The sequence below is a fragment of the Oratosquilla oratoria genome, chromosome 10 (genome assembly GCF_046742065.1).
Source record: "Oratosquilla oratoria isolate Oo_2021 chromosome 10, ASM4674206v1, whole genome shotgun sequence".
Classification (NCBI taxonomy): domain Eukaryota; kingdom Metazoa; phylum Arthropoda; class Malacostraca; order Stomatopoda; family Squillidae; genus Oratosquilla; species Oratosquilla oratoria.
The window spans coordinates 49,710,734-49,723,951 of NC_134786.1; the positions used below are offsets into that span (position 1 = coordinate 49,710,734).

Genomic DNA, 13,218 nt, shown 5'->3' on the forward strand with positions numbered 1-13,218 from the left:
AGTTTGTAACGCTTAATTCCTATTTTTTTCAGAATGGCAAACAAACGTAACGCAATTTTGGAGCTGCATCTTCAAGGAAAACGTCAATGTGACATTGTTCGTTTGCTCGGTGTTCGTAAAGATGTCATTTCAAAAGCAGTCAAGCGGTTCAAGGAGCTTGGTCATGAAGGTGACCGTCCAGGAAGAGGAAGAAAACGCACCGTCAACACTCCCAGGAACAGGCAGATCATCAAGAAGCGAGTCCAGCGAAATTCGAGGGTCTCCATGAGGAAAATCGCCCGTGAAACTGGCATCAGCGACCGATCAGTGCGACGAATGGCGAAACAGAAGCTCGAACTCAAGCCCTACAAGATCCAAAAAGCTCAGCTCCTGACGGACGAAAACAAGCGCGTACGGCTGCAACGATGTCGCCAGCTCATTCGCCGGGCCGCAGGTCAGCAGTGGGAGCGGATCGTCTTCACGGATGAGAAGCTGTTCACCGTGGAACAAGCATACAACCGCCAAAAGGACAGGAGCTGGTCCGCAGAGGCTCCCGGCACCTCGGCCATCATCGAACACCGCCAAAATCCGCAGTCCGTCATGGTATGGGGCGGAATTTGCGCGAGCGGCAAGACACCCCTGGTTTTCGTGGAACAGGGGGTCAAAATCGACAAGGACGTGTACCGACGCGACATCCTCGAGGCCGTGGTACTTCCGTGGACCCAGCAGCACTTTGGCGATGCGGAATGGACGTTCCAGCAGGATTCCGCTCCGGCCCACAGGGCGAAAACGACTCAGGAGTAGTGCAAAGCCCATTTTCCGGGTTTCATCACATCTGCGGAATGGCCGCCGTACTCTCCGGATCTAAACCCGATGGACTACAGCGTATGGTCGATTTTGGAGGCCAGGGCCTGTGCTAAGCCCCACAAAAGTTTGGAGTCGCTGAAGCAATCGTTGCGCCGGGAGTGGGACAGAATCACGCCGGAGGAGCTGCGGCTCATCGCCGAAAATTTCAAGAAGCGTTTGAGGCTTTGTATCGCCGCCAAAGGAGGCCACTTTGAAACCGCTTGAATATGATAGTGCCAAAGGTCCATATTAATGTTATTTGTTGTCGTTCTTTGAAATTTCTTTGTTTCAATAAAATTATATGCAAATGAATGGGTTGCCATAATTTTGCCGCACCCTGTATATAATGTTAAACAAATACTGTCACAATGACTGTATGTGGCTGTTTGTTTGCTCTAAATAATGGAGATATCTCCATATTAGTACATACCTTACATTTTGCTTCTTTATTGACAATAACTGGAAAAGCTAAAATTTGTTCCTGGCCAACATACACAAACTTCAACTCTAAGGAGCTACTGATTATATAATTATATAAATATATAGGTGTACCCCAAAATTTCTCCTAAAAATTCAACCTCCACCACTTGAATTATACATAGGTAAATGGTACTTAAAACACAGTTCTAAAATTAACTTTTATTCCTGGCACATTGAGAACTTTCCTCAAAGGCCAACAAAAGCTCAGCATTGTCAGAACAATGCTAATGCCTCATTTAACATGAATTTTGTTATTATAATCAGGTGAAAGATACACATGCATACACATTTATACCCTCTCAGATAGAATGCGAGTGATATATATATATATATATATATATATATATATATATATATATATATATATATATATATATATATATATATATATATATTATATGGAAATAAGCTCCACCGCAGGGACTTGAACCTTTGCAGTGGAACTTATTTCCATTTATCAAAATGACACACACACACACACACACATATATATATATATATATATATATATATATATATATATATATATATATATATATATATATATATATATATATATATATAGAGATGGAGAGAGAGAGCACACACATACACACTCACTCACACACCCACACACATATACATACATGCATGCATGCGCGCACACGCACACACACACACACACACACACACACACACACACACACACACAGTTCAGTTTGGGTAAATGACAATGGTTTACACTGTTATAAATCCATGAAAATAATAAAATAAAAAACTTATAGGTACTTCATGATCAGTGCAGTTTATGGACATTTCCGGTCTACCTGTGATTTACCAGCTTCCTCATATTCTTGTTTACTAATCCACATTTGCTGGAATGAGCCAAGGGAAGCCAGAATTGATCCACCAATCCAAGAACCAAAGCGCCTCTCACTTGATCCATTGGCAAATATCAATTTGAACCTCATGTTGGGTGGGGTACGACTTGAGAGATCTCTATTCAGTCGGTCGACAAATCCATTGATCAATGAGTTGCCTCCAGTCACAATGACACCAGAATATAAACTAGGCCGCAGATCAATGTCACAGAGCCCAATACTGGTAGACACAACATGGCCCATTCCCAGCATTGTCGAAGAAAAACCTTTAATGTAACTTGGGTCGAACAAACTTTCTGTCAGACGGAACCTTTCAGTTCCATACTCCTGTGGATTTGATAAAACAAAAGATTATTAAAAATGATCTTATAAGGTAGATGGCAGAGCCAAAGCACACACACACACACACTTTAAAAATATATAAAACACATCTAACCACTTCTTCCACCTCAGCACCTTGGGGGTCATGGTATCCCACATCCCATGACTTGTCAGAAGCAATGCAGTAAGGCACAGCTCTTCACATCGGGGCCTAATAGCTGAAACTGGTCTACACCCATGCGTTCATGTACGGCACTTCATAGACTTGTACACATACCAAAAAGACCCCTTCTCCCTTATAAAGTGAATGGCTGGGTCAGGGTACGCTCACCCTTCATCCATCCCACACTTCAGTTGATGCCCATCTCACCTTGATGCCACACCAGTTTTCACCACTTTCAATGCTCTTTGTATCTCATCTTTTCCTACAGCCCTATCATTTTTCACACCCACAACAGTAATTTTCCTAGTAAATTCCTGTGCCATGATCAAACCTTTCCTAACTCCCTCCACATTCAACAAATCCCTGAAATACTTGACCCATCTTCCTGTTACTGCCTTCACCTCCATTTGCATACGTCTATCTAAACCACCTTTCCTCTACCTGACTTAGCCTCCCTTACTCTTTTCACTTCCTTTCCAAACATCTTTTATTATTTTTAAATTCTCCATCAACATCTACCCCACTTTATCTCTGCTCTTCTTTTTACAGCACTCATCTTACATTTTGTTTATACTCTCTTCTGTACCTCTCATATATTCCCCTAGTTCTACTTTGCAACCAATCTTCACATGCTTGCTTCTTTTCTTCCACTACTGCTTCACTTCTTCATCCCACTATTCACTGCCTCCTTCAGTTCCCTCCTATCCTCCTCAACACACACACAAAATCAATGAAAACTGAATAGTTAATACTTTAGGTTATGTTCACTCTGGTAACTCACATTGTTATATCCATTGGGAAATTCATATGGCTCAGTTGGAATACTGGCTACTGCCTCCTCCTCGTATGGAGCCTCAGAGCAGTGGAGCATTGTCTGTTGAAAGTCTCTCACTACCTCTTTCTGCATGTAGTTGTGCCATGATGTTGCTATCTGTTGAATACCACAAAATAAATCAATCTTTAAGTATCTTAGATAACCATGGCAAAACAACCAACAAAGGGAACCTACACAGATGACATAATCATGTGTACACACTGTAACACAGACAGCTGCAGAAATAATACAGCCATACCTTGATACACTCAACACATGGTTCTCTGTCCTACAGAATGGACATAAATTCACTAGAATCAGTACAGAGAAGAATGACCAAAATGATACATGGACTCAGAAATTTGCCTTACGAAGAGAGGCTTAGGCACCTTAACTTACACTCTCTGGAAAGACGCAGAGTGCGGGGTGATCTAATAGAAGTGTTCAAGTGGATCAAAGGTTATAACAAGGGTGATGCAAACAAGGTCATCATAATAAAACAACAGGGCAGGACTTGCAGTAATGGGTATAAACTGGACAAATTTAGATTTAAGAAGGAAATAGGCAAAAATTGGTTCACTAATAGGGTGGTTGATGAATGGAATAAACTTAGTAACCATGTAGTAAGCGCTGAAACTATCAGTTTTTTAAAAAACGATTAGACAACTTTATGGATGAGGATGACAGGTGGTGATGAATACGGAGCTGCCTAATGTAGGCCTTATGGTCTCTTGCAGTCTCCTTTATTCTTATGTTATGTTATGTTATGTTCATTACAGACTCAAAACAGCCCCAGCCAAATCTACAGCAACACTTCTAACCAACTGGACAAAAGGACACAAATACATACCTCATCTCTATATCAATAACACTAATAGCGCACGGACACACACACCTAAAATTCTTGGTGTAACATATAATACATCCCTGTCATTCAAACAACATATCACAAACATAAAAAAATAAAATAAATGGGAGTTGGGAGATAGGATGGATGAAAGAGTATTGGGATGGTTTGGACACATGGAAAGAATGAGTGAAGAAAGACTAGTAAAAGAGGTATGGAAGGCAGATGTGGAGGGAGTGAACATGAGGGGACGTCCTAGGATGAGATGGATGGATAGGGTGAAAGGGGCTTTGGGGAAGAGGGGAATGTCTGTTGAGGAAGGACAGGAGAGGACAGAAGACAAGGGCGAGTGGAAAATGGTTGCATATGGATGATGATGTGATGCATGAGGTGGAATGGATGGGGGGATGTAGTATGTATGAGAAACATTTGATGCAGCCCGAAGGGATTTCTCTCCATCTCCTTTTCTGCATGAGGGGATGGAGATGGGGGTCACCAACTTAATGAAGCAGCCTTGCTGTGGATGTGCTGTGTCTTGAATCACTGCCTCTGACCCAGGGCAGTGGACAAGATGCATGGATGACTCGTCATCCAGGAGGTGCCAAGATAAGACGGAGGGTAGAGGGTGGAGTGGAGTGGAGTGTATTAGGGATAGAATGGGTGGGAATGGTTTTTATGCCTTTGTTTTTTGGCTACCTCCCTTGTAAGGGGGAAAAAGCCTTTGGTATATGTATGTGATGTATGAACGAGTTATAATCAGAAATGGAGAGAGTGAGTGGTTTGAAGTAAAGATGGGACTTCACCAGTGATGGTGTTATGTCACCTTGGCCGTTCAATTTATACATGGATGGGGTACTGCTTAAGGTAAACGCAAGGGTACTAGCCTTGGGATTGGAGATGGTTAAAGAAAATGGAGAAAAGTGGGAGATAATCCAGTTGTTCGCTGACAACACTGTTTGTGGCAGAATCAGAGGAGGGATTAAAGAAGTTAGTGACATTATTTGGGAAGGTGTGTGAAAGAAGGAAGTTGAAGATAAATGTGGGTAAATGTAAGGTGATGAGATGTACAAGGGGAGAATGTGGCAGTAAATTGGAAGTGAGTATTCAGGGAGAAAGACTGGAGGAACTGGATAGCCTAAGATATTTGGGTGTGAATGTGGTGGGTACGGGAGTGGAGGTAGAGAGAAGCAAGTAAATGCCTTGGGGGATTAAAATGTATGAGAAATAGACAATTGGGAATGAATGTTAAAGAGTAGATTGTATGAATGAGCAACTGAGTCGACAGCACTGTATGGGGCAGAAACATGGAACCTAAGAGAGGAGTTTGTATGTGTTTGAGATGAGGTGCCTGTGATATATGGTAGGGGTTAATAGAGGGGATAGAGTGAGAAAGAAGGTGAGGAGGAGAGTGGGGTTGGAAAGGGAGCTGGGATATATGGTTGATAAAAGAGAATTAGGATGGTTTGGACACATGGAAAGAATGAGTGAAGAAAGATTAGTAAAAGAGGTGTGGAAAGCAGAGGTAGAAGGAGTGAACATGAGGGGGCAACCAAGGATGAGATGGATGGATGGGGTAAAAGGGGCATCGGGAAAGAGGGGCATGTCTGTTGAGGAAAGAAGAAGACAGAAGATAAGGGTGAATGGAGAATTGTTGTGTATGGATGATGCTGTGATGCACAGGAGTGGGTGGGGGATGAGGGGTGAGGGAGTATGTGTGAATGATATATTGACACATCCTAAAGGGATTTCTCCCAGTCTTCTCTTTTTCTGCAAGAGGGAATGGAAAGGGGGGGGGGGGTGTTGCTGATTAAATGAAGCAGCCTTGCTGTGGATGTGCTGTGTCTTGCTGCACTGCTTTTAACCCAGGGCAGTGGGTGAGATGTATGGATGACCTGTCATCCAGGAAGAGCCAAGATGTGAGGGAGGGGTGTGAATGGGAGTGGAGTATATGGGGATGGAATGGGTGGGAGTGGATTTTATGCTTTTGTTTTTTGGCTACCTCCCTTATAAGGAGGAAATAGCCATTGGTATATGTATTTACTTTATTTTTACTTATTTATTTTTTAGAGGATGTGTATTGGGACCATACCAAAAACCTTGTTTATATTTATTGCTATACATGACTTCTGAATGGAAGATTAGGGATAAATGGTAACCTAGAGTGGACTAGACAAGGTCAGTTAAACTCACAAAAGTGAGATCCACCAAACTGTTCAAAAATAAAAGTATATACACACGTCAATGGTCACTTCCCCGTTACAAGGGAGGTGGCCAAATCAAGGCAAACTCCCAGTACATACACATTAAAACTCATTTAATGCCTCTGCCATCTCTACACAGAGTGGGCATGGCACAACATGCTTTAATCTGGCTGGTCAAGGCCAACCAAGGTACTAAAATCTGTATTTACCTAGTTGTATCATACAGGAAGGGAGCTATGCTCGTGGTGACCCGACTTTGTATCTTTCAGCGTCAAGTTTTTTCTTAAAATCTTGAATAGTATTTGCACACACTGTTTCTTTATCTAAGTTATTCCAGATATCCAGCACTGTGTGGAAAGCTATTTTTTTCGGATCTCTTCTATATATATATATATTTTTTATGACCTCTTGTTTTTCCATTGTCATTTGTTAGTGAATCATTCCTATCAAGGATTTCCATTCCTTTCACGATTCTATAGTCAGTAGATCACCTCTTTCTCTTCTCTGCTCCAGTGTTGGTAGTTCCAATTTGGATAATCTTTGTTCGTATGTTAATTTGGAAAGAGCTGGTGCCAAATTTGTCATTGCTCTCTGTATTCTTTCTAGTTTCCTTATATTCTTTTTAGTACTGGGTGTCCATAGTGTCACTGCACATTCCAGTTTTGGTCTAATCAATGTAACTAATAATTTTTAATAATTTCTTCATCCAAATAGTCAAATGCCACTTTCATTGACCTTAATAGGTTGTAGGTTCTCTGACTATTTTGTTTATATGTTTATCCAGTTAAACTGATTATTATTCCAAGGTCCCTTTACAAGTACACTTTTTTTTATTTCATCAATTTTATAATTTTTTGAAATTCTATTTTTACTTTTTCCAAACTCCATTATGCTACACTTCTTGATATTGAAGTTCACTTCCCACTTTTGAGTCCATTTCCAGATTTTGTCCAGGTCTGATTGTAATGAATCACAGTCCTCTTCTGTTCTTACTTTAGTATTTTTGCGTCATCTGCGAAGAAATTCATATAACACTCAACTCCTTCATTCATGTCATTTATATATATGGCAAACATGATTGGAGCCAGCACTGACCCCTGTGGGACACCACTTATCATTTCTTCCACTTCGAGTATTTGTCTCTAATTACTACCCTCATTTTTTCTCCCAGTGAGGAAGTCCTCCATCCATTCTAATAATTTACCTCCAATGCCACCTATTGATTCTATTTTTCTTATTAATTTCTTGTGTGGTACCTTATCAAATGCTTTTTGTAGGTCTAGATAGGCACAGTCTGCCCATCCATCCCTCTCTTGTATTATATCTATTAGTCTCGAATAGAAGCAGATCAGGTTTGTTATACATGATCTTCAAGGTCCAAATCCAAATTGATTTGGGTTCCGTATAGTTTTTTCTTCCAGGTGTTTAACCCATCTACTTTTGATCACTTTTTCACATATTTTTTGCTAGTGCACTTGTTAGGGAGACCGGTCTGTAGTTAGTTAGATTTTACTTGTTTCCTCCTTTATATAAATATTGGTACAATGTTTGCATTTTTCCAATCTTGTGGTACCTTTCCTTCTTTGAGCGAGCATTTGATTATATTGTATATTTCATCTGTTAACTCTTCTTAGTATTTTTCAGTATCCCATTTGCAATTCCATCTGGATTTCCTTCTTTGTTACAGTTATTTCCTGTACTTCAGTCTTCTTGCTAGCTCTGACACCTGCATGTGGCTGGTCATGCAAGATAGATAGCATAGCAACAATCAATCCCTTCACACCCAACAGAATATACATCCCTGAAGGTCTGACATTCAGTCTCTGGACTAGGTCCAAGATCTCTCTCTCTCAACTTCAGCTGCATTTCTTGCATTTTTCATACATGAAGAGCCAGCAACTGGCTATTGTTCCCCTCCCCCTTCCACCTTGAACCAATGATATAGAAACAGTCCCACACTAATACAACACAAACAACAGTCCAAAATAGGTCCTGGAGCTGCAGCGTCTACGTCGTGGGACCACCCCCCAACCCCATGAGTTGGGGGCCAAACGGCAGCAACTACCCCTGGCCACCGGCTCTACGCAGGTGGCACCGATCCCCAAGAGGAGCTACGCCTACCTTGGGGAGTACCACAATCCTTTTTCCCAACATGCAATATTACGTTTTTTCTGCACCGAGGGGTGATTTTCCGGCGATCACTCCTCTTCTTCTACTTTTAGCTGGAGATGTAGAGAGCAATCCTGGGCCCACCACAAAATACACATGCCCAACATGCTCTAAACCCATTACTTCGAGCAGACAGACAAAGGGCTCAGTTCAGTGCAATATGTGCAAAAACTGGGCCCACCTCACTTGTACAACACTTGCTGACACAAACCAATACACAAACACTTGGACATGTTCTACCTGCCCTCCAGTAACTCCACTCCCACCTCCCCAACCACAGACAGCACCCTCACCCACTCACAATTTCCCTCTGCCCTTACACCCGATTAGTACTCCCCTTCCTTTGTCCCCGATCTCTCCTTTCCCCCCCTCTGACCCAGATCCTACACCTTCCCCACTACCACCCCAACCTCAACCCCAAACGGCAACATACAACACATACAAAACACACAACATCAACATATTACAACACAACATTGACGGTATTAACACGAGAAAACATGAACTTGAACACTTTCTTAAACAACACAACATACACATTGTGATTTTACAAGAAACAAAACTAAGACACTCACACAAAACACCCTAATTTCATAATTACACCACCATCTGACAAGACCGGACTGACGGCTATGGCGGTGGACTCATCACCCTGATCCACCACTCCATCTGTTTTGTGGACACAAGTGCCACAACCAAAATTCTCCTCCCTACCACAGATAACACAACAGAAATCCAATCCATTCGAATCCGCACAGGCAACAAATCAACACTGACAATAGTTAACATGTACATTCCCCCCCAATCATCCCCCACAGTTCCAGACACCTTCAGGCCTCATTTTAGCCAACTAGCCTCAATCCCCAACCTGATCATGGGTGGAGACTTCAACGCCAAGTCGTCTGCCTGGTATGTCGACAACCCTGACACAGACAGAGGGCTTGATATACAGACTCAGTTTGACTCATTGACTTATCATGAACAACACACATAATCATACACATATCCCACACCAAGCCCTCTACACTCCCTCCTCTCCTGATATCACCTTTTGCTCCCCCTGCCTAACCCCAACAACATCATGGAGAGTGGTCGGAGCCCTTGGCTCTGACCACCTTCCAATCATCATCACCACCAAAACAAGATGCACCCCAGTCGGCCACAGACACACTTACACCAATTACAAGAGAGCTAACTGGGAAGCTTTTACTGAAGAGACAGAACAACATTTTGAAACACTTAACAGTACACCAATCACAAACATAAACAATGCTGTGCACACTTTTAATACAATCATACAAAACGCAGACAAGAGATACATCCCTAGAGGCAACAGAAAATCACACAACCCCAACTTCACACCAGAAATCCAAAGCCTCATCAGACGACGTGACACACTTAAACACGGTACCCCCACACCTATCCCTCAAAACATAGCAGACCAAATACAAACACTAAACACTGTGATTGCCAATAAAATACATGAACAAAAAACACAAAATTGGCAAAACTTTATCAATACACTTGATCACAAAACAAACACCAGCAAATTGTACAAAACACTCAACAGCATTACACTATCCAACAGTAACACTACACGCTCTCACGCAGCAATAATCACAACAACAGATAATCTACCCTCAAACAGACAACAAGCAAACGCACTCATACGTCATTTTGCACAGACAAGCTATCTCACTTCTCACCCTGACGACCGACGCACCATTCGACGTAAGAAAGACTTTCCCACAGACTCAGACTATATACCCTTCATAGACAGTCAGACAAAACTCATAATACATAGTCTCAAGCACTCATCTGCCTGTGGCCCTGATAACATAAGCAACATCCACCTAAAACACATTGGACCACAAGGTATACATGCACTCACAAACATTGCAAACTACAGCTATTCACACAACACTATACCCGACATCTGGAAGCATGGTAAAATAATCACCATTCCAAAACCGAACAAAGACCCAACAATCCCAACATCGCACCGTCCAATCACACTTCTCTGCACCCCCTCTAAAGTCATTGAACGCCTAATACTTAAACTTGTCACACCACATATTCCCCTTGCTGACTCACAACACGGTTTTAGGCCACTACACTCCACAAACACTCTTCTGACAAACCTCACACAAAGAATTTTAGATGGCATCAATTCAGATAGGCCCCACCAAAGAACACTTCTTATAACATTAGACATTAGTAAAGCTTTTGATGCTATCCCCCGCCACAACCTAACAAATAAAATATATAACACAGACATGCACAATAACACCAAAAGATGGCTGGCCAATTATCTGGCAGGTAGGAATGCTTACGTGTCATATAATGGCCAATCATCACACATCAGAAACATTAAGAACGGAGTACTACAGGGCTCAGTTCTATCCCCAACACTATTTAATCTATACATGCATGACTTACCCACGCCAGACACCTCAGAAATACAAATCTCTTCCTACGCAGACGACATAACAATCACATGCACACATCGTAACACAGACAAAGCTGCAGAAATAATCCAGCCATACCTTGACACACTCAACACATGGTTCATCACAAACAGACTCAAAATAGCTCCAACCAAATCTACAGCAACACTTCTCACCAACTGGACAAAAGAACACAAATACATACCTCATCTCTACATCAACAACACTCTAATACCACACACAAACACACCGAAAATTCTTGGTGTAACATACGATACATCCATGTCTTTCAAACAACACATCACAAACATAAAAAACAAATGCACACCCAGACTTAACACACTTAAGTCAATCACTGGAACAACATTTGGACAAAACAAAGAAACTAATATAACAATATACAAACAATGCATACGCTCAGTGTTGAATTATGCGAGTCCTGCATGGGCTCCTAATCTCAGTGAGACACACCACAACACCCTTCAAATCATACAAAACAAAGCCCTAAAAACAATTACAGGCTGCACAAATACAACACCTACAGACCATTTACACCATGAAACAAAAGTCCTCAAAGTCAAGGACCACCTCGACATGAGAGGCACACAAACACTTGCCGCAGCCACCACAAACACATTACACCCGCTACACTACATAGCAGAACACCCACACACACCAAGAAACATTAAAACAACACCCAAAGACCTTCATCACGCACAGATACTCTCTTCTCTTCCTCCACAACCACCAAATACCAGCCTCCGGAAACATATTCATAATCATATCACTCACCGCTCCATTAACACACTGCTACATGCCAGACCCCCTGATATCCACCCTTCTGAATCCTCTCTCCCACGAAAGGACAGAGTCCACTTGGCCAGACTGCGGTGCGGTCACCACCCAGCACTTCTAAGCTACCAGAAGAGGCTGGATGACCCGACCGCATTGTGAACAGCTGCCCAGGATGTAACACTTCACCCCATATCTTACAACACATAATGGAAGACTGCATTATACACAATCATGCACGCAAACAGCACAACATACGCTCTATAAAGGATTTGTGGGAAAACCCAGTTTCGGCTATGGCATTCCTTGGGGAGACGGGACTGCTCGGACAGACAGTCTAAGGAACGACAACAACAACAACAAGTCCAAAATTTCTTCCCAGAGAGATCTGTGGGAGGGCCTGAGGACCAGAGGCAACAAAATAGCTGAACCTAGTAGGTAGATCCCTCAACCCTCATTTACATGGGGTAAGTTGAGGCAAGTGAAGTAAGCAAGTTACTTGAATTGGAAAGGAAAGCGAGTAAGTACACGTTCACACAAGCCACTTGTCTCTGACTTGGTCTGTATGAACATTTACTCACTTTCCTCTTCAGTTCAAGTAATTTGCACATTTGACTTGCCTCTCAACTTGCCCCATGTAAATGAGGCTTTACAAGCAAAAGCTTTGCTCATCTTTGCAATGCACAATGCAACACCTCCCTCTAATGCACACACACACCATAGTAAGGAATGTGTCAGGGGAGGGTGGGGATAACATCTCTTTAAGGTTGGTGTGGTTGACTGTCATAGGAGCTCCTACAATAAAAGATAAACAGTGTCACTTTATGACTACAAGCACCTTAACATGTACATTTAAAAATATAATTTTTGTGTATTAATCATGTCTAAGCTGACTACCTCCCTGATGAGGGAAAGAAGACTTTTGGTATACTGAAAGAATCTACATAAAGCCAAGTTATAGGTTCTAAATATCAGAACTAACAAAAATATTATGCATACCTCTGGTAAATTGTTCTTCTTTACCCATTTAGGCTTATCACCTTCCTTGACTACTTGCTTATCTGCAATCATGTATGGAGGTATTACCTCTATCTTGTGTTCCTTCAAGTAGTTGTGAGCCTAGGGGGAGCATGACAAAATTGGTTTAGACCTGATACACTAATGTGACCAATATCTATATTGCCCATACCCAACTGAGCAACAAAATCTAATATAAAATGAAGATAAAAAAACTAAAAATCTGATATAATTTAATGAATTGCCCAAAAGATGATACTATCTTCATCATACAAAATGATT

The 13,218-nt window shown here is 41.8% G+C and overlaps 2 protein-coding genes across 3 annotated transcripts in view; one reads left to right on the forward strand and one right to left on the reverse strand.

Annotated features, from left to right (window-relative positions):
- Nucleotides 1–33: 33 nt before the first annotated feature.
- On the forward strand, nucleotides 34–783 carry LOC143028898 (uncharacterized). The gene has a single exon (XM_076191251.1). The coding sequence runs from the start codon at nucleotides 34–36 to the stop codon at nucleotides 781–783; it is 750 nt and encodes a 249-aa protein (XP_076047366.1).
- A 666-nt stretch (nucleotides 784–1,449) lies between these two features.
- The window catches only part of Bap55 (Brahma associated protein 55kD), a 36,637-nt gene continuing 24,868 nt past the window's right edge, over nucleotides 1,450–13,218 (reverse strand). For both annotated transcript variants that reach the window (XM_076191756.1, XM_076191755.1), the window contains exons 6-8: nucleotides 12,919–13,038; nucleotides 3,431–3,580; nucleotides 1,450–2,492 (exon numbers count right to left, since the gene is read on the reverse strand). In XM_076191756.1, coding sequence (XP_076047871.1) covers nucleotides 2,091–2,492; nucleotides 3,431–3,580; nucleotides 12,919–13,038 — 672 coding nt within the window. In that variant the 3' untranslated portion in view covers nucleotides 1,450–2,090. The remainder of the gene's footprint in view (nucleotides 2,493–3,430; nucleotides 3,581–12,918; nucleotides 13,039–13,218) is intronic.